Source organism: Syngnathoides biaculeatus, chromosome 7, assembly GCF_019802595.1.
Source record: "Syngnathoides biaculeatus isolate LvHL_M chromosome 7, ASM1980259v1, whole genome shotgun sequence".
In the NCBI taxonomy this organism is placed as follows: Eukaryota; Metazoa; Chordata; class Actinopteri; order Syngnathiformes; family Syngnathidae; genus Syngnathoides; species Syngnathoides biaculeatus.
The window spans coordinates 14,998,358-15,020,649 of NC_084646.1; the positions used below are offsets into that span (position 1 = coordinate 14,998,358).

Sequence of the window (22,292 nt, forward strand, 5' to 3'; positions counted from 1 at the left end):
TCACCACGGCCTCTCAGGTGCATCACTAATTGACCCCTCCGCGGATATTGCGCAATCCGCGTCACTGACCAATCAGAGGCCAGAGATCTGCATAAACCAAAGCCCGTTTTTGCTCCCGCCATTTTTTCAGACAACATTGCATGGTCCAGTATAGGTTTAGTTAGCGTTTTATCGCGTATTTGGGTTATTTAACAAAAAATATGGTTGAGAGGTGTAGTCACGGACTTTGTAATAGTGACGACAGGTATCCTGAAAGGCTAGTTGGTGGAGTTCGATTCGTACCCTTTCCAAAACCGAAGACCCAGTACGAAAAATGCCTTCGATGGATCAAACTTTGTGGAAGACCGCATCATCAACTAAATCCATCTAATATCAACCGGAACAGTTATGTTTGCACGAAGGTATGCCCCATATTTGATTTTCAATACATGTCTCGTATAAATGAATTTGAAGTTCTTCGTTAGCATAACACTGCTGCGTGTGAACGATTGACACACTTATTCTTTGTTGAGCGATATTTAGCGATGATCGGACTGCACAAACATTGATTTCTTGCTGGGTCGCAACCGAAGCTTAACCAGACTGTGTTTGCACGAAGATATGCCCTAAATTTGATTTTTAATACACGTCTCGTATAAATGAATGAGACGTTCTCCGCTAGCATAACACCACTGCGTGTGAACGATTGAATGAAATCAGAAGCATGGCGTCTCTCTCAGTTAAGAATGTATTGTATTTAGAATCTATAATATATTGTTGATTTGAATGAAATCAGAAGCATGGAGTCTGTCTCAGTTCAGAATGTATTGTATTTGCCATTTTTACTGTTTGTCTTACGTCAGCGCACGTGGCGTGACGTCACGTCAGGAGGCGTGGTTAAGTGCCCTGTACGGAGGGGTCAATTCTCTTGGAGGAACGAGGCAATCAGCTGCATCTTGCCAGACGGACAAATATTACATTATTCTGCCAGCCTTTACAGCACGGACACTGGACAATGACATATTTGCAGAAAATTATTAATAAATGTTAATAAAAAAAAACGTGATATTGGATAATTTCTCACGGCACACTAGTGTGCCGCAGCACAGTGGTGGAAAATCACTGTCCTATTTGATATTACGTAACTTTCAAACTAAAATCAGGGTGACATTTATCAAGAATTCACTAGAAGAAAATCCACCACATCCACAGGAAATAAAAGTATCACATGATCAAAGAAAAGCATGCGATTCAGACTTTTTTTTTTAAGTTTCTTTTGATAGCTGGCTATGCAAAACACGTTACTCCTAAACCAAACAGCATTCTCCTATTGGAAATACTGTACTAAGTACACTGGTACCTCGACTTACGAGCGCTCCAAACATTAAAGTTTTACCCCTTCAAAGTGTCGGATGGTCGATAATTTTGCTTTGTGATGCAAGCAAGCTTCTGATACCCTGCCGCAAGGGTGAATGGGGTGGGGGTGGGGGAATGGAGCAAATGCAGTAACCCTGTTACATGTTAGCAAGGAGAACCATAGTTGCTGATGCTCTTTCACCTACTGGATGGAACAAGCAGTCAAATGCAAAATAAAATCGAATTAGAAACCTCAAGGATGAAACCCTTTGAGATTTGTGATCATTTCCTTTCGGCTTGTCCCGTTAGGGGCCGTCACAGCGTGTCATCTTATTCCATCTTTCTCTTTAACACCCCCTCGTGTCCTCCCTCACGACATCCATCAACCTTTTCTTTGGTCTTCCTCTCGCTCATTTGCCTGGCAGCTGCATCCTCAGCACCCTTCTACCAATATACTCACTCTCTCGCCTCTGGACATGTCCAAACCATCGAAGCCTGCTCTCTCGAACCTTGTCTCCAAAACATCCAACTTTGGCTATCCGTCTAATGAGCTCATTTCTAATCCTACGTAATCCCCGTATCTAACCTTCTCACTCTGAGTGAGAACTTCAACATCTTCATTTCTGCCACTTCCAGTTCTTCTTCCTGTTGTTTCTTCAGTGCCACCGTCTCTAATCTGTACATCCTGGCCGGCCTCACCACTGTTTTATAAACTGCCCTTCATCCTAGCAGAGACTCTTCTGTCACATAACACACCAGACACCTTCCGCCAACTGTTTCACCCCGCTTGGACCTGTTTCTTCACTTCCTTACCACACTCTACATTGCTCTGGATTGTTGACCCCAAGTATTAATAAATGTGACTTGAATGCTGTAGGTACTCTCAATGTGATTCATTAGGCCACCCTCCTTAAAAGCACATCCAACAGAAATAGTATGTACAGTAACAACACTTTACAATACTGTGGCCTTTTTTATGTCAATGGGGAAAATACGAGCTTGGTCATTAATTACTCTTAATTCAAGCTACCACTGAAATGTAAAGTGGCTATTTCCCCCATCACAAAACCTCTGCTAAATGCACAGTTAATGTTGTAACCAACATTTTGACATTCTTACCTATGAGACAAATGAAAAAACAAGATATATAACAAAACTTCAAGTAAATCTACTCTTCCTTTGAAAATGTCAGACATGAAGAGTAGTTGCTGATAATGGTCAGGTGCTGTATGAAATATTTTTTCGTGATACTGCACATGTATTCCCAAAAATGAGAGTATATACACCGAACAAAAATATAAATGTGATATTTTTGTTTTTGCTCCCATTTTTTTTTTTATGTGCTCAACTCATAGCTCTGACCCGGTACACTCACACACAATCGGCCCGTTTTTGCCTCTTCACAAAATAAGGATGTCAAACATGAGACTATTTAACGATTTACCTGTATATGATGAGACTATAAGATTTTCCTAATGTCTGAAGTGTGTTAAGAGTGGATTTGTCCTTACAACTGGGTACAAACAGCTAGAGTCTGAAAATCAGTAGAGGATGAATTAAGGAATGGAGGCTGCCATGAATTTGCCACTGCAGTATTAATATGAGGAATTCTAAAAAATATATACAATTCAGGGTTGACTTTAGTGTAAAATCACAAGCTTTAAACACTGTCTTGAATGCGTCAAGTGCATGTGAACGCAATAAAAAGCATGTCCCTTTTCAGGTACTTTTCTCATATTCTCCACAAATACCAGTTGGAATGTTCCCATCACTTTGGGAAAAAAAAAAAAAAAGTAAATTCTCCTCCCTCTCATTTTGTCGAAAACATTTATGGAAAGTCATTACTACGCCGCTTTGGAAACAAAAGCCGAGCATCATCCATTAGGTATGCGGCACGAAGCTCTTTTTTTATACTTCTGTGGGTTCTTGTTATTATTCGTAAGACCGTCTGGAGATTTTCATTTGTGTTAGCCACATTTGTCTGCCCCTCTGGAAGCTACATCAAAACATCATCCTCTTACACAATCATGACAGACCGAGACTTAAGATTGAGTCACACAGCCCTTTCCTTGTTTTTCATCATTGTGTCAGAAAAGTAAAGCCACTCTCTAAACCCACGCCATTTTTTTGTTGCAAATTTTAATTTAAAGCATTTCTATTAGACTAGGCCTGATGTCCTACTATTTACAAGTATGTTCTGTGGAACCAACAAAGTTGGAGCATCCTGAAAGTTCTCACATTTGGAGTTGAACACAAACTGTATGCACCAAAGTTATGAAAAGCCTGGGACGAGTATAGACTAGCATAGTGAGCATTTTGTTTCACTTTTTCTTTTTCCACCAAAGTTGGTCAAATTTTGAGGCACCAACTGGATTGCTCAATAAAGTTGTCAGTGCAGTGATGATATGAGGTGATTATGTCTGCTAACCATATATTGTACACATAGTTGAGTATATGAACTGCTGCCCCTATAAGTAAAACACACACAGGCTTCCGTGGGGTTCCGCAAGTAGAAAGACGCCTATTGCATAGTTGCAACGCCCTAACTTTGCGACAAGTTGTCATGGTAACAAATCCAGACTTGCCATTGGCCCAGCAATTAGGGGCAGGGTAAAAAGTTATTCACCTGCATAAAACTATTATTTCCCCACTGTATTTTATTTGCAAAAGTATGTTATAAACATGTCATTAAAACAACTGGTTTATTCATCCATCTTCTTAGCCACTTTGAAGCTCCAACCTTGTCTTAAAACCCTACTACGTAACCCTAACTGAGGCTTGGACCGTAACCCTGACGTGAAAGGGTACATTGAAAACCTAACTCAAAACATCCATCCATTTTCTTCACCGCTTATCCTTACATGGGTCATGGGGAGTGCTAGAGCCTATCCTAGCTGTCAACGGGCAGAAGGTGGGGTACACCCTGAACTGGTTGCCAGCCAATCACAGGGCACATCAAGACAAACAACCGCACTCACAATCGCAACTTGGGGCAATTTAGAGTTTCCAATTAATGTTGCATGTTTTTGGGATGTGGGAGGAAACCGGAGTGCCCGGAGAAAACCCACGCAACATGGAAACTTCACACAGGGAAGTGCTGGGATTGAACACAGGACCTCAGAACTGTGAGGCCAACGCTTTCCAGCTGTGCCACCGTGCCGGCACAACTGGTTTAAATTCTTGGGAAAAAAAAAAGTCTCCCATGAAATGTTACTTAAACAATACCATCAGGGTTTTAAGTGATCCTGCAACAGATTACTTCCTGTGTGGAAATGAAGGGGGGGGGGGGGGGGGTTCGTCAACACAAAGTGGATTGTGTAGGACTTGTTCAGTTGGGGCATGCTGTATATAAATGTGAAAGCATGTGACTTTTCTTTCAAAGCGCACGTGCGGCACTGATGCTGCACGTGGGCGGCATAGCAGTCACACGTGAACTTCCTGCAGTGGGATTTGTGACTCCATGGGTCATTTATTATCGAAATTCCCTTGTTATTACTCGTCGTTGTGGGCTGCAGACCCCTTTATCCACCCTCCCTTCATACACCACCCAGCCTGAAACAACCATCTTTCCTCAGCTGCAATCTGCTGCTCTCATCAGGGCTCCTGAGCTTCTCGTGGGATTTATGCTCCTTTAAGATCCCATCTTTTGAGCTCGGAAACTAGAGCGCATCCAGAAAGTATTCACAGCACTTAATATTTTCCACATTTTGTTGTGATACAAATCTTTTTCCATTGAATAACGTTTTCATTCTTCAAATATCAACAAACATCCCATAATGACAACATCAAAACTATTGTTTGGGATCAGCAAAGGGTAGATTGGATGACAATTTACCAAATGCTTGCAAGTTTATAAAAAATAAACTGAATGTGGGGGGGGGGGGGGGGGAGTAGAGCCTGTGAATACTTTCCACTATACATAGCACTTCACTTTTGCAGCCCTAACATTTTATGCAAATTGATTTTTTTTTTCCTGAAGTGGAGTCATTTTTGCCCTCAAAGTTCCACACACAACACTCCATAATGACATTATGATTTCTTTTTAAACTAAGAAATCACATCCGCACGTATTCAGTCTTTCCTCAATACTTTGGCAATCCTATGGCAGCATTTACAACCTTGCCACAGTAATCTTGAAACAGCTCCATAAGTTTTGTATCTCAAGACACTCAGCATTCTGCATAAAGATTTAATTTCTTTAACTTCATGCTTGGTCTATATTCCGAAATGCATTCCCAACTTTGGGACCTTCACAGACAGGTGTGTGCCTTTTTCAACTTTTTTTGGGCCAATTCCTGTCAATATAGAGTGATTTTAATGTTCAGCTTCATGGTAGACTTAATACTTACACTAGAAGCCAGACGTTTACATATACTGTGCAAAAACATTTTTTTTTGCCTCACTGAAGACAAAATCAAACCTCTCCTGTTTTAGGTTAGTCAGAATCACCAAAATTCCATCCATCTATTTCTTAGCTGCTTATCCTCACGAGGATTGTAGGAGTGCTGGAGCCTATCCCAGCTGTCAACAGGTAGGAGGCGGGGTACACCCTGAACTGGTCGCCAGCCAATCACAGGGCACATGGAGACAAACAGCCGCACTCACTATCACAACTAGGGGCAATTTAGAGTGTCCAATAAATGTTGCATGTTTTTGGGTTGTGGAAGGAAACCGCAGTGCCCAGACAAAACCCACGCAGGCACGTAGAGAACATGCAAACTCAACACAGGCGGAATCGGGACCGAACCTGCGACCTCAGAACTGAGAGGCTCACGCTTTCCAGCTGACACACCGTGTTGCCATCACCAAAATAATTAAATTTTGTTAAATGCCACAATAATGAGAATTTCTTAGAGAATTCTTAAAAAAAAACCTCTTTGAAGTCGCAGGCACGTAGAGAACATGCAAACTCAACACAGGCGGAATCGGGACCGAACCTGCGACCTCAGAACTGAGAGGCTCACGCTTTCCAGCTGACACACCGTGTTGCCATCACCAAAATAATTAAATTTTGTTAAATGCCACAATAATGAGAATTTCTTAGAGAATTCTTAAAAAAAAACTCTTTGAAGTCACATACATACATAGACAAAAAGTATTCTATCTTTAAAGACCATGGAGAACCGCAAATGATGAGGTCATGGCTTGGAAGCTCCTGATGGGTGAACTGAAAACGTTAGTTGATGGCACACCTGGGGATGAATTTAATTCATTCCACGCCTCAAGCACACTGCTTCCTTGTCTGAAATCATGAGAAAAGCTTGTGGAAGGTTACCCAAAACCTTGACCCAAGTTATGCAGTTGTGAAATAATCCTCGATACTGAGGAAATATTTGTAAACTTTGGACCTCGTAAAAATATGAAATTCTTTAAGAAATCCTCCTTCTCATTGTTGTAGTATTTAACAAAATTAAATAATTTTGGCGTTCTTGACTGACCAAAAACATGAGAGGTTTGGTCTGATTTGACTTCAGACATTGGGACAAAAAAATGAAGCGTGACTGCAAAGTGTATGTAAACTTTTGGCTTGATCTGTATGTGCATAATGATTTCTTTGTTTTTTTATTTTTCAGTCTTCCCAAAAAAAGTCACTTAGACATTACAAGATCCTGTTACTCGAACCTTTAAGAACAAAACAATATTTCTGTCTCATTTTAGATTTAAGATGTAACAAAAAACGTGAGAAAAGTGAAGCACTGCAAATACTTACCGGACACACACACACTAACCCTTGCCAGACTACATCTAAAAGAGCCACTGAGGAACAATAAAAGTCAATAAACCTGCTGAAATGTTTGCATAGATAGTTTGTGCATGATTTTTCCTCCCCTCAGAATAACATGTGTTTAAAAAAAATGACTCAAACATTTATTATGAAAAAATGAAAGGAAGCACACATGGAGCTCACTTGTAGTAGATTCTACCACATCTACAGTGTACACAGACTCAGTCGTCAGTCTTCTGCCTCTTGGCAGTTGTTGAAAAGTGCTCTGACATGGCTGCTAGCGCGCGGTACCGGTGAGAGATGGAGTTCTTGATTTCTTTAGGCAGCTCCGCGTAGCTGGAAACATGGAAGACGGAGGTCTTTAAGCAAGACATTATGGAATATTGAATTTTAACTTACTTGTCTATTGTACAACTAGTTGGGATGATGGCTGCCCACCAATCAAATGTGATTTTGAACAACCAAGTAAATAGTTCTAAAACAAAACAAAAAAAAGTCCACAACGGTTTAATTCTCCACAACTAATGAAAAAAAAAAACCATTATAGCATTCGTGGGTTTGTGTAGAAATTTGAGGGGAAAAAAACATGTATTCAATTTAGGCATAATAAATACAACATAATATAATACAATGGGGAAAGCCAAAGAGTTGTGAATATTTTTACGCCATCATTATGATTTCTTGAGTTATCAAAGCTATGGCTACGCCGCTGTTCAAGCCACAGTTGATCTCTGGGTCCCCCGTGTGGTAAGAATAAAGCAAAAGGTCCTACGTTTCGTCATAGCCTTCGGGCTGGAAACAGGGGTCCCATCCAAAGTCTCGTGGTCCCCTTGGCTCAACGATATGCCCCTGGGAAAAAAAATGACATCACATGAGACAAAATTCAAAAGGTTGTGGGTTGACAGAGAAGGGAGATGAGCTGTGACCTGTGTTACTCCTCTAAACAGCTGCACCGGTTCATCTTTTCCGGACGTGTAGGCAAATGTGCAGAGGGCCAACGCGGATTTATCCTCAAAGCCAGCGAGGAGTTTGTACAAGCCTTTGATGAGAACATACGATGAGATATTTGCCATTCAATGTAATAACGTGACTATCGCTCACCTTCTGGCTTGAGTTTATCCAGGAACCACTTTCTGCAAAACAAAGCATCTACGTTGAAATTCCTTTAACATTTAAAGATTTAATTATATTATATAAGTAATAGTCATAAGACTAACATGTAAGGGCCTGGCAAGCCTCCCAATGCCTTGAAACACAGACAAGTGTCCTCCACTATGACCGGTCCATCAATCTGAACATAGAACACCGAACAAAATTTTCAAGACCAACAGTGCAGGTACTGAAAATTAAGGAAAATGAGGGGGGGGCGTTAAAAAGAAAAGCCGAATGTAAGGCATTCTTCTTTTGCGCCCCTCGCCCCATAGCTCCCTGAACTGACATAACAAATCTTCATGATATTCTAAAAGCCAATAAAAATCATGGTCATGGGATATAAGAAGCCACACCCAGATACATCCATCCATTTTCTTTGCCGCTTATCCGCGGGGAGTGCTGGAGCCTATCTCATCTGTCAACGGGCAGGAGGTGAGGTACACCCTGAACTGGTTGCCAGCAAATCGCAGGGCACATCGAAACAAACAGTTGCACTCGCAATCACACCTCGGGGCAATTTAGAGTGTCCAATTAATGTTGCATGTTTTTTTTTTTGGAGATGTGGGAGGAAACTGGAGTGCCCAGAGGAAACCTGCGCAGGCGCGGGGAGAACATGCAAACTCCACACAGGCGGCGCCGGGATCGAACCCGAACATTGACGACCGTGTTAGCATAACTAAGTGATGGGCTCCAGGGCAATTACGCTTACATCCTAATTGATTTTCTAGGAATGATTATACCTCTTTTGCAGCCTCCTTACACTTCTGTATGGAAATATCATCTGGTTCTCCTTGGTATTCAGGGACTACAGAGATTGATGGATGCATTGAGAAATAGATGTGTTATTCATGCAGTTCGACAAATTAAACTGTCGCATCAGATAAATACAGACCTTTATAACTTATTAATAATAACAGTAATCAGTAAACTGAGTAACCCTTAGCCAGAATAGTCATACATTTATTAATTATTAAAGATTAATTATTGACACACACAAAAAAAGGTTTTACTTACGGTCAATTTTCTTTGAGATAAGTTTGTAGGGGAACTTGTCGCCGAGAATCTGAACTACCTGTGAAGCGTCGTAAAATCGATAATCGATTAGTATGGTTTAGCCGCACCACCAGGTGTCTCTATCGTGCAAGAAAAACCTCCAAGTCGAGTCTAAATGAATCATTTTCACACGTATCCATGGAATACATGTAAGTGGCTGCCTTCATTTTGCTACAACGAAGAAAACTCCGCTTACCTCTTCGAGTTTTTTCGCATTTCCAGTTACAAACACCACCGTGCGCCCTGCCGGCACCGCCATGATGGCTTGTCTTCTTCTTCGTTGTTTTTCGTTTCTTCTTCTACGGTGTTTGAGTAGGACGGCTTGAAACAGAATTTACAACAGTTTCAAGCCGAAAGAGGTACACACATGCATATTTATCTTGAAAACACGTATTATATATTAGGAATCAAGTACGTGTTTTCGTATTCATTATTTAGACTACTTTTCTTGTTCTCCCAAATTAACATGAAAACAGGAATAAATCACAGTCAATTATATTTTCGTACGGAGTAGTGAAGTCAAGTACCAAGCGACAACCAATAGGAAAGCAGCTGGTCCGTTTTAACCAATCAGGGAGCGTTCCGAAATAGATCAATCAATCAAATAGAAGTGCACCTTGTAATGTTGTCCGGGCTAAAACATTGCCATGAGGTAGATAGCAAGGGCACTAAGGATTTGATTGAAAAAATTATTGTAACAGTGCGCCAGAATTTTGCGCAAAATATAAAACGTAGATATACGTAAAAGTCAAAATGAGTTTGCTACCCCGAACTTCCGAGGAATTCAGTACCGCTGAGTACTGGGAGAGATTTTTTAAGAAGCGGGGAGAGAAGTCATTCGAATGGTATGGAGACTACAACAAACTATGCGGCGTGCTGCACAAGTATATCAAAATAAAAGACAAGGTAAACAAATCATTGGTATATGGTATGCAGTCATAGGCAATCATGCAATCGATTTGGACACAAAATCCGGTGACGGGTTAGTCCATTAAGTGACAGATGTCATGTAAAAACGGGAGACTTGTTGCATATAAAACTGATATGCTACAGTAAATGCAGTGTATTTGACAACTTTATTATGATACACAATGCAAGTGGATGGAGCTTTTATTTTGTTTTTTCCAGATGATCAACCTAACTGAATGATCTTCTCTTGCCGTTCTTTTTAAGGAAAATATAAGTAATTTGTTTTTTTATATGTACAGACCTTTTCACGGAGCGTGCGACTTGCTTTACATATGTCACTCGATTTACCAACTTTTCTGTTGACCTGTAAGTTAAAATTTTGTATTGAATCCTTAACTCAACAAAAATGACTAGACAATGGAAATTATCTGGCTGAATGTAAGAAATGTAGACAGAAGATTCACAGGGAAATACTAAATTAATTGCTGATAGTCTAGTGCAGTTTTGACAGGTGAAATGAAAATTGCTATAGTCAAGACATGAGGTGACAAACAAATAACTGGTCATTTGTAGTCCAAAATGAGAAACCATTGAGCAAAGTTTAGAATTGGTTTGAGTGGTTACAGTTTTAACAGTTTGTACTTTAACAAAACTGTTTTAAATAGAAGAAAAGGACAGGCCAAAAGCTATCAAATTTTGTATTTTTAGGTGCTGGTGGTTGGCTGCGGCAACTCTGAGCTGAGCGAGCAGCTTCATGATGTGGGCTACAAGAACCTCACCAACATTGACATCAGTGAGACGGTGGTGTCCCACATGAACCAGCGCAATAACGAGCGGCGACCGGGCCTGACGTTCCAGCAAGTGGACGCCACCCAGATGCCCTATGAGGATGCGTGCTACCAGTCTGCTCTAGACAAAGGCACCTTGGATGCGATGGCATCCGAGGAGGGTGGTGCGCTGGCGAGCAATATGCTCACTGAGGTACCATAAATGGCAAATATTTTCAGGATGCAAAGTAAACTTTGTTGTCGAACTTTGTTGTCAGTGGCTCAAATATATGTGGACATCATTGTCAGAGGGGCCTTTACTGGGCTTACTCAGAAAACAATATAGTCTAACAGACTTTGAAATTTTACGTTGTACAAAAGACACAGGACCTTGATTTCGAGCTGTGACATCTTGATCCACTTAAATCAATATTTTACTGTATGGGATCTTTTTAAGTTAACTACAGTTTCACGTGTCAAGTGGATTGTGGACCACACCAGTACGAATGTGAGGTGGAACAAGTTGTAAAATCTTTCCTTCTATCCATTATCTGAGCAGCTTATCCTCACAAGAATCACAGGAGCGCTGGAGCCTTTCCCAGCTATCTTTGGGCAGGAGACGGGGAACACCCTGAACTGGTTGCCGGTGTGACGGTCTGAGCTTTCCATTATGCTGAAAAGTCCACTTGGGATTAATGCGCATGTGCTTAGAATTTTTTTGAATTTTTCTACTTTTTCTACATCCGTGCCAGTCTGAAACTTCCCCATCCATGATTCTTCTGCGTGTTAATTTTTGCTCCGCGTGCATTTCGCTATGGACGTCTCACAAAGCCGAACACAGCGAATAAAAGAATACAGAAACAAATGCGAACGTATTGTTTGTTATTCATCAACTGGAAGCCACGTTTCAGCATTGGACAAGAATCAACATAGGATTGTTTGGTATGGGTTCAGGTGATAATGACACTTACTTTCACTTTAATGACTATGCCCGAACACCGTTGATTCTTGTTCAATGCTGGAAGGTGCTTTCCAGTTGTTAAAAAACAAACAAATTGTTCGCATTTGTTTCTGTATTCTTTCATTTGCTTTGTGAGACGTCCATAGTGAAATGCACGCAGAGCGAAAATGAACACGCGGAAGCGCAGCGAAAATGAACATGCGGAAGAAGCGTGGATGGGAAGTTTCAGACTGGCACGGATGCAGAAAAAGTAAAAAATTCAAAAAATTCTACGCGCATGCGGATTAACTTGAAGAAGACCTTTCAGCACTGGGAGCGCCCAGACCGTCACACCGGCCAATCAGAGGACACATATAAACTAACAATCATTCACTTTCACAATCACACCTCCGGGGAATTTAAAGTCTTCAGTCAATTCATGCTTTTGGGATGCGGGAGGAAACTGGAGTGCCCGGAGAAAACCCATGCAAGCATGGGGAGAACATACAAACGTCAACCGGTGGGGCCGGGATTTGAACCCTGTTTCTCAGAACTGTGAGGTAGATGCTCTAACCAGTCGACCATTGTGCCACCATCTTGTAAAATGTTTAGGAAAAAAGGGAATTGATGTAAAAATCAGTAAATAACTGCAATTAAGTCACAAATTTTGCTTAAAGGATTTTTTAAACACACTTTATCTCTGCATTGCTCTCCAAATGAGAAAAATAATTGCTGCTACCGGTGTATTTTTTTGTTTGCAGGTGAGCCGTGTGCTCACCATTGGAGGAAGGTACGTGTGTATCACGCTGGCTCAGGAGAGTGTGATCCGGCTGGCTGTGGAGCACTTTGTCCAGCTGGGCTGGGGAGTGAGGCTCCACTGCCTGCAGGAAGAAACCAGCGCTGAGGAAGACAACGACTCCTTTGCTCTGCCAGTTTTTGTCCTGGTCTGCACCAAGTTCCGCCAGCCCATGCCATCGCCCATTCTGGAGATGTGCCTTGGCGAAGACGGAGCCCCGAATCGTCTGGCGCTGCCGGCCCACTTGCTGACGGCCGTGCGGGAACGCCAGGCCTACTCTGTCCTGAGGAAGAGGCTGCGCACGCGCACCGACACCGACTCTGAACTGTCACTCACGCTCTGCCACGCCAAGACCGGCCTGCCAAGATACACTCTCACTGTGCAGGATTCACCCCCAACAGTCAAGGTGCCAAGGTTCAACCAGTTTGCCATTTTTATTGGTGAGCTTTTTAAAATCATTTATTTATTGTGTGTTACAGACACCAGGCTCATTTAGGTACAACAGTACAATCAAATGTAGGGATAGATGGAAAATTAAATGATTTCACACAGAATAAGTATATTTGTAAACTGAGACAAGATCATTTCAATAGTGAACCCATATTCATTGCCCAGTAATATAGAGAGACTTCTATTCCTTAAAAGTATTTAACCTTCTTAAAGCACACATTAATTGATGAAAACACTTTTTCAAGCACTGAATTCCGTCGCACCTGCTTTCACTCATTCATAAATAGGAGCCAACGTGTGCTTACTTCAAGCTGTTTGCCCCTCCAAGTTGAAGTTTACTATAAAATTAACATATAAAAGAAAAGATGATAAAACTTTGTATATTTAAAAACCGAAAATATTAAACCAAACCATATTTCATCAATGAAAGGCTGCTAGCTTAATAGTCGCTTATAATACAAAACACTATTGCAGTCACTCACATTTGACGGGTGCGATCATGCTCGTGCGTCATCGCACAGTCGAGCACGAAAAATCACTCGCGTAAAATTTGTTACGAGTAGAAAAATAGATATTGAAAGACATTGCTTATTTTGTGTAGTCTTGACATCAATTTACGTGTTTATTTCATAAACGTTGGTCACAAAACAAGCCTAATCCTCAACAATCAGTATTCACCCGGGAACAGGAAATGCAAGTTAACCTTACCGAGCATGTTCGGAAGTGATGTCATTAGCGTATGTTCAGAGCTGCTTCAGGTACTGCGAGTGGATTTACGTCGAAAGTCATCAACATCATGACCCATGTCAAAGGAAATTCAGTTACACCAGGGGTGGTCAATGCGTGGATCGCAAGGCAGTTTTGGTTGATCGTGTGATGGCGTGCCCAAAAAAAAAAGATGTTAGACTATCATCCACCTCTTCGCTTGATTCAGGTGTGGCCAATACGTCGAGTGCACGCACATAAAGGCACGTGCTCGCAAGCCGGCCTCCTATTTACTTTTTTTATTTTTCCCCCGCCGCCCCGTCGGTCGATCGTGGGAAGATGGCTGCTTGAAAAGTAGATCTTGGGGGGGAAAAACGTCTGGGGATCCCTGAGTTACATTGAAAACATTTCTGGGATATAACACAGGTAATGTTTCAGTATCTAACTATCATACTCAGTATGAGATTGTGATGTACGTTGACTTGATCTAAGTTCTAATGTTAGACTAGTGTGTCCATAATCGAAATTCAAACGGTCATTTTCCCCCGTGGTTATCTTGAAGTTGAAAACTTTTTCTCTTTCCATGCTGTAGGAAGATATAATCTATTGCTACCTTTTATCAACGGATTGACAATAGATAGTGCTGTAAATGACTCCAGATTATAACAATACATCATGATAAAATGATTTGATTATATGAATATTTAGTTTTGAAATTGAATGTCTATTGACTTCTTTAAAAATGTCTGTCTCAGTCTGTGCATTGTCAATAAATTATGATTATGGTGTTCGGTAACAACTACATAATCGGGTATAACAACTCAGTAAGTCAAGACCTTAAAATCTTGAGATTCCATCCCTAATCACACCCACAACTTTATATCTGCGGGCATGAATGACCACTCTTGTACATTTTTCAAATGTGACTGCTATGGACATGATATTAGATGTCAGAGTAATTTTAAAACCTTCAAATAACTTGTATTTTAAAACAATGAAGGATTGCCACTCTAAATTTGGAAATTTGCAAATATTTGAAAAATCATTTGAAATAACACAGGAGTGTTGGTAATTCTTAGGTGTTCGTAAGGTGAATATTTATAGGTACTTTTAAAAATCATCAATATGGCGGTGGTGCAAAAGATTAACTGTGAGAGACCAGCGTAACACTGTCGTACTTGCATATCTTGGGAGGTTTCTGTACTCTACGGAAGTCCTTTAACCTGCTTGTCTTCTTACAGTGCCTCAAGGAAGCGAGAGTGCGTGGCTCTACAGCTCGAGCGAGGGCCGGCGGCAACTGGCGGCCAGTGCAAACTTTCGCCGCCTGGTAATCGTGGCCATGCATAGGAATCAAGAGTACTCCGACATGCAGGCCGTCCAGTCGGAGCTTTCGCCCATGGTGATGGACCTGGCCCCGCCAGGAATGCCGAACAACCAGCAGGTAGATTCTGTGAATTTACCGACACTCTGTGAGGATGTTAACAAATTTCAAATCTCCGTTCAGGTCCCGTTTCTGTCGGTGGGCGGCGACTTGGGTTGGCGAGAAGAGGTGAGTAGAGGCGTAAGCGAGCACAGCGGCGAGTACTGCGTGGAGAATGTCAGAGGGGAGGACGGCGAGCTGTACCGCAGACTGGTGTTCCTGTCCAACGCGGCATTGGTGCAGTCCGAGAGTCGTCTGGTCTCTTCCAATAGCAGTCAGTTGACATTTTTTGTCACCAATTTATTTAGCTTATTAATTTTGGGTTGAAACGAATGAGTCGCGAACATTTGCCAATTGCAGTGGACGTTTTCCAGTAAAGTGCTTGAATTTTTCATTAAGTTGAAGTTTGTCAGTACGAGCACTTCAATTCAAGCCAATTAGCCGACTTCCTGTTCAACTTTCTCTGGGGGGACTTGAGACTTTTTCGCGCATCCTGTCCACCCAAACCAGTGTCAGGACACTTTTTTATTTTTTTTTATTTTTAAACTTTCAAACACTTGAATTTAACATAAAATGGCTCCTTCAAACCAAAATTAATTTCTTCCTGTGAAATTCCAGACATAGGTCTTTGAGACAGTTTTCTGCATCTGTTATGATGAACAAATATTTTGTCTATCAGTGAAATGAGTGTTGGGATTTTTTTTTCCACACCATTTTTGGAGAATCCTCAAAATTATCATCAGTAAGCTGTGACCAAAACAATTAAGTCTTGTCCATCCATCTTCTTTTGGTTTTTGTTTTTTGCTTTTTTTGCGTTTTCCCTGTAGAAGTCTGGAATTAGTGTAAAGTGGTCAACTTTTCTACTCAATTTTTTTATTTTAGTTTATTTTTCTCCCCCTGAGAATTGTATAAAAATAGATTGTCTACCGAAATTTGTGTTGATGAGTAAAACCAGTGTTGGGGGCTAATTGTTGTTTTACATTTGAAGACATAAATTTGCCCAAGAATCTCAGTTTCAAACCAAAATGGGTGACTTTCTCTTCCCTTTCCTGCATGGGTCCATTCGACTTTTTTTTTTGTATCTTTGATCTCTCGAATTTGCTTGAAAATGGATATCGTTAAACAAAACGGTCAACTTCCTCAAAACAAACTCCCATGTTTCTGTTCCTGCAGCATCAAGTCAAAAGAAGAAGAACAAAAAGAAAGCCAAACCACCGTCATCGTCCTCCCTGTCAATACACAGCGGCTTCCTTTGCTGTGCCCACCATGAAGTCATGGTGGCTGGTCTCGCAATGTTGGACATAGGCAAAGACAAAAACAAAGGTGAGTTGGAGTATGCATTTTAATGTGAAATAAATCCTTGTTAGTGTGAATACTTGTTTGTCTGTATGTGCCCTGTGATTGACTGCAACCATTCCAGGTAACGTATTTTCCGCACTATAAGGCACACGTAAAAGCCTTTAATTTTCTCAAAAGCCGACGGTGCGCCTTATAATCTGGTGCGCCTTTATATATGGATCAATATTGACCCTTTAGTGCAGCTCCATCTAATTCATCCATAACGCAACGCCAGCCTCTACTGTAGCGTCTATTCTATGCACCTTATATATGAAAAAAGTTTTAAAATAGGCTATTCATTGAAGGTGCACCTTATAATGCGCTGCGCCTTACAGTGCGGAAAATACAGTAATTCCACCTCAGCTGGAAAAGGCTCCAGCTCACCAGTGACCCTAAATTGTCCATCGGTGTATATGTGCGTGTGAATGGTTGTTTGTCCACAATACTCATGCTCATGGCCTAAATTTTTCACTTCTTTGTAACCCTACCTTGACTGTCGTAAAGACACCCTTAACAATTTCCCCTCCCTCCTTCAGACATCCCGGTGTCAGTACTGCTGGTTGGACTCGGAGGAGGAGGACTGCCCCAGTTTCTGCGGGACTTTGTGCCCGGCGTGTCTGTGGAGGTGGTGGAGCTGGATCCCGTGGTCCTGGAGGTGGCCACGGAATGGTTCCACTTTCGACCAGACGATCGCCTGACTGTCACGCTTGGGGACGGTCTTGAACGCATCTGGGCCCTAGAGAAAGAAGGTGGGAGACATGTGTATAGCTCACGTATGTTCAAGCAGTAGTAGAGCTTTGAGTGAGAGTAGTTGTCTACATCTTCATCTAACAATGTCAGCAATTTATAGGGATAGATGGAACTTTAAAATTCTTTCACACAGAGTAAGTATGTTTTTCAATGCATGTTCTTGGAAATGGATGCACTATTTTCGGTTATAAATTCTGTAATAAGTTAATTCTTTATTATAAGTTGATCTCTATCTCTTTCTTTTGAGCTTTCTTATATTATTATAAGGATTAGATTATCATTTATATACAATGTTATATAGTAGTGTATTCATGGAGGCTGCCAATGGGGGGGTCGTAACAGAAAATAAACACTGCTCTGTAGTCATTGTCCTGTATCAACTACAATATAGAACTCGTGCATCTACGTCATCAAATCACGTCACTGGCCGGAAGTGCCAGTCAGACAAACCATTCTTCAATGCTAAGTCGGTTAGAGACAACGCGAAAATACGCCTTATAGCTCAACGCCCATTGTTTTGTCCAATACCGTTAAACATTTAGAAGGTGATAATAAATGAAGGTATGTGGAAAAATGAGAGACACTTGGCATAGAGGACCCATATTTAATGGAGAAGTCGATGTTTTTGCCTATAAGAAATTGGACTATTAACCCGCTTCCGCTTGTCTTGGACAACTAGATCTACACATGTATCTGGTGAGTATGTCGTCGAGATTTACACGGAAGAGTTCGAAAGCGTAGAAAAGTCTGGATGCATACAAATACTTCGCTGCTGGATCTGTTCTCAATCGAGAATAAATCCCACATAGTGATGGACCCACTCAATATTTTTTCAATACAATAACAATATTTAAATAAATGACCCCTGGTTTTACGCAAACTCGCATTCATTAACTATGATTGGAAAAAAAAGACAGTGAGTCGGCTCCTCTGTACATGAAGCGTGTTGCGGCCACACGTTAATCTTCGGTAAACTCCGTGACAGAAGTTTTTTTTTTTAAATATGCATAGTTCTTAAGTGAGTCCGATGTGTATTTAAAAAAAAATAGACTAAACTGCTGGGATAGACTTCAGCCCCCGTACACGGAAGCGCGTTGCGGCCACACGTTGAACTTCGGTAAACCACTGTGTGACCGACGGTTTATTTTCTTTTTTTAAATACGCATTGGACTCATTTGAGAACAATGCATATGAGGAAAAAAAAAAGGCTGTCGGGGAGAGGTTTACCGAAGATTAACGTGTGGGTGCAACACGCTTTGTGTACGTTGGCGAGGACTCCCTTGTCGTTTTTTTTTTCTTTTATAAACACATTGTTCTCAAATGAGCCCACTTGGCATTATAAATACTGATTGGGAATTTAAGATTGAGAAGAATAATTCCTAAATGAAATGAAGTGATTGCTACGCAGTCGTGTGTATTTGGTTGGGCACCATCCATCACGTATAATTGCTGAAATCCATTGATCTTTTCAGCTGATTTTCCATAGAATGATCTCTTTGAATATCTGTCTCGTCTGTTGTAACAACCAACAGCTCAACGAGTCTCTGCCATTGCGTATATTCTGCTCCGGTTCAATGTACTCCACGCTGTCGATCAGCTCTTTTTGACCGGCAATATGGCGCCGTGAAAATGGTGACGTCACGTGTACGTGCACGAGCACCTTAGCACCTATAGCACCTTCCAATCAACTTGTCAGATCGTCAAACAGAACAAACATCTGCAGCTAGCCAGAGAAGCCAACAAAGTATTCTACATCTTCACTCAGTTCAACTTCTCAGCACAGATGTCAATGGCAAGTGCGAGAACCTAATCTAGCAGTCTGTATATTCACTTGCCGCTTTTTATTGAGCATGAAATCAAATGCACATAACTGGAAACAAATGCCTCAAATCAGTCTACCCGAAATGTTGCCTCCAAAAAGTGACTGTGTTTTGTCCCCAGGTGGTTGTTTGTTTGACGCCATCATGTTTGATGTGGACAATAAGGACAGCACGGTTGGTATGAGCTGCCCACCTGCTGCCTTTGTTGAAACTTCCATCCTGCAAAAAGTCTGCCGCCTACTAACCCCTAAAGGTGTAGTACTTCTTTCATTATCTAAAATTGAATTTTTAAAACTTTTTGTATCCAACTAGAGGTTGGTAACTATTAACTAGCTTAATAACAGCAGGTAATAACTTGGAACCCACCCAAATATTTGTATGCAAGCGGTTAAATGTACATTTTCTATAATGTCCTCTTTAATCTATTTTGGCTTCTTAGGCATTTTCATACTCAACCTGGTGTGCCGTGACTCCACTTTGAGGAAAGAAGTGCTGGAGCGCGTGAGCCGTATTTTCCCCGCCATCCTCTCGCGAAAGATCGACGGGGAGGTGAATGAGGTGCTCCTCTGTCGCCGCGAAAGCGTTACCAACATCGCATCGCTGAAGCAAGCGGGAAACAATCTGCAAAGAGCCCTGCGCTCCGGCCTGACCCACAACCCAAAAATAGACATTGCTGAGTTGTTGAAAGATATGAAAGTGGCGTGAGGGTGACGGACCCAAAGCAGGGGTGGAGAAGCTATAGCCCAAAAATATAAATATACAAGAAACATTTACTTTCCATGAATTGGCCTTTGAAAGGACCTAAATGGTGCACGTTCAGAAAGCTTCCCCCTCCAGTGCATCTGCAAAGTATTCATATTGCATCACTATTTCCACATTTTTATTACAGCATAGCCTTTTTACTTCCCAACACTGCATAATGAATCATAGGATGGCCCCCAGGGTCAAGCTGCTCAATAAATGCCACAGGCAGGAAAACCCCAAAAGAAATCATGCAATACAAGAACAGGCCGAAAACACAAAATCAACAGGGGCCTGTGTTTACCACATCAGACAGGACCTCTGATGCTGCCTGTGCAAAGCCCCACTTTTATGAACTGGCGGTCCCAGAATCAAGATGGCAGACACAGCCCAAGGTGGTTGAGAACCAAGCCAAGAACCCGAGGGATTTCAGATCCAAACATGGCAGTCAGCTGGAGATCTAGCAACCCCAAACTCGGAGAATGGCTCCTACAGATACCAGGAACTTCAACATTACAGAAAAGCACAATCCCTTCGCAGAACCTTTCTACCTCCCATCACTCGAGCTTTCACTCACGGGATAGGGAGTAAATTGTCTTGGAAACCTCATTCAGCCGATTGTGAAGAATTAAAAATCTATTCAACACTCTTGAACAGCCAAACACAATCGATAACTCACCAAATAGATCATTAGGTTATACAAAAGATAATCACAAAATAAAATTAAGTTCAACAACACTGACAATCAGACATCGTTGCCAAATCCCAAAATACAATTGACGTCGTCGTCAAATCAGTTTCGCTTCTATCAGTAATGCTTCACTTCATACTTCGAGCTGCTTGCTGGGTATGTTGTAATCTGGGTTCTGTTCATAATACATCTTTAAGTAGCCGTTCTGGAACAGTTGAATAAAGTCTTCACGGCACTGGATCCCAATCTGAACGACAACAGACCCTGCAGGGTGAACATAGGGGCCAGGATCATGTTTTTCAAATATTTTAGCTGCAATAAATTTTAATTAAATCATTTAGGTTTTTACTACTAAGTTTTGTTGGTTTTTACATGCTCGTGTTTTGGTGGTATTGTACTTGGTTTCATAGGGTCATGGGGTCATCTGCCCTAATGATAAACAAAGGTGGGAGACAAGCTTGGAACCCCGATCTTGGGAGGCTTACGTGACACTCCCAAATATAAAGCTATTGACGTGTGTTCAAAGACGACGTAATGATTCATGATTCATCTTTGGGAGGGTGTAAGTACCGATTTGCACCCCAAATCGCAGTGTCCTCTGATGGTGATGGTATTGCTCAAACGAAGAGGTTCCTGCACCTGAATGAGGAATCGACTCCTCTGCACACAGAATTACGAAACGTTAATAAAAAGAAAAAATGCATTCTGCCTAGAATTTGCATGTAAATACTAAGAGTTGTGAAATCTGGTGGGCTGTTGAAATGTAGATCGTGAGCCTTGAATTCATACAAAATTTGGATATTGCACCTACCCTATCAGGCACTATACAGCTCTCGCTCTTGGCCACAATAAATGCAATAATGAGCGATCACTGTAGGTGATGTGCAAAGGTTGGCAGTAACGACTTTTGGAGCTTTTTTACAGATGAAAGGGGAGTGTACTTGGAGTAGTTCACCACCTGCATTGCTTCTGCTTGCTCTACGGCTCGTTTGTGGCCCACGCGAGGTGGTCCTGTTCAGTTCATTACATTGGGAAAGGTCGTGATGTTAAATTTTCTCCAAATAACACGTGGGAGGAAACCAGGATGCCCTGGAAAAAAAATGCACAGGAAGAACATGCAAACTCCACACAGGTAGGGCCGAGATTTGAACCCCAGTCCTCAGAAGTGTGAGGCCAACGCTCTGACCAGTTGCTACACCGTGCTGCCTCATTTGAGCCATTGTTGTTTTAGTATTACATAAATATTACAACTTTGTTCTGGTTAAATTATTCTCATTCAGCTTTTAAAATGATTTTTCCTTTTTAGCCTCGTAAATTTTCAACTTTGTCCACATTTGACAAATGATCAATTTCCTTTGACATGGGAAAACCAAATATAATTTCATTAACATTGACAGCATCAAACTTCCAAAGACTTGAGGCTCGAAATTCTGTCAGCAATTTGATGGCTCATTACTTTTCACCCAAACTGTATTTCAGCATTTTCTGGCTAATATTAGTCAGATATTCCCGAATTACAACTTTGAGATGACTTACTGCATCTGTTCCATCAGAGAACTCAAATGTATCTCCATGAGACCTCTTGACCCCCAGCCAGGCAATTGATAGATTCTCACCTTTCAAGAAGTCAACCTCTTTGTGTAAACTGGCCAGGGGACCTTCTTTTTTTGACACAGTCGTACTCTGCCTCTCGCCACGGT

The 22,292-nt window shown here is 41.4% G+C and overlaps 2 protein-coding genes across 2 annotated transcripts; one reads left to right on the plus strand and one right to left on the minus strand.

The window, feature by feature from the left end:
- Positions 1 to 7,176: 7,176 nt before the first annotated feature.
- itpa (inosine triphosphatase (nucleoside triphosphate pyrophosphatase)) lies at positions 7,177 to 9,770 on the minus strand. The gene is made up of 8 exons (XM_061825093.1): positions 9,462 to 9,770; positions 9,227 to 9,284; positions 8,953 to 9,017; positions 8,278 to 8,351; positions 8,162 to 8,193; positions 7,987 to 8,099; positions 7,833 to 7,909; positions 7,177 to 7,396 (listed from the first exon to the last, which is right to left on the minus strand). Exons 1-8 carry the CDS (start codon positions 9,522 to 9,524, stop codon positions 7,282 to 7,284), a joined length of 597 nt encoding a protein of 198 aa, XP_061681077.1. The 5' UTR covers positions 9,525 to 9,770; the 3' UTR covers positions 7,177 to 7,281.
- Positions 9,771 to 9,879: 109 nt separating this feature from the next.
- mettl13 (methyltransferase 13, eEF1A lysine and N-terminal methyltransferase) lies at positions 9,880 to 21,295 on the plus strand. Its single transcript, XM_061825847.1, has 9 exons — positions 9,880 to 10,171; positions 10,883 to 11,155; positions 12,643 to 13,117; positions 15,074 to 15,273; positions 15,337 to 15,526; positions 16,426 to 16,575; positions 17,127 to 17,339; positions 19,282 to 19,413; positions 19,600 to 21,295. The coding sequence occupies exons 1-9, from the start codon at positions 10,019 to 10,021 to the stop codon at positions 19,863 to 19,865; spliced, it is 2,052 nt and encodes a 683-aa protein (XP_061681831.1). The 5' UTR covers positions 9,880 to 10,018; the 3' UTR covers positions 19,866 to 21,295.
- The last annotated feature ends 997 nt before the right edge of the window (positions 21,296 to 22,292 follow it).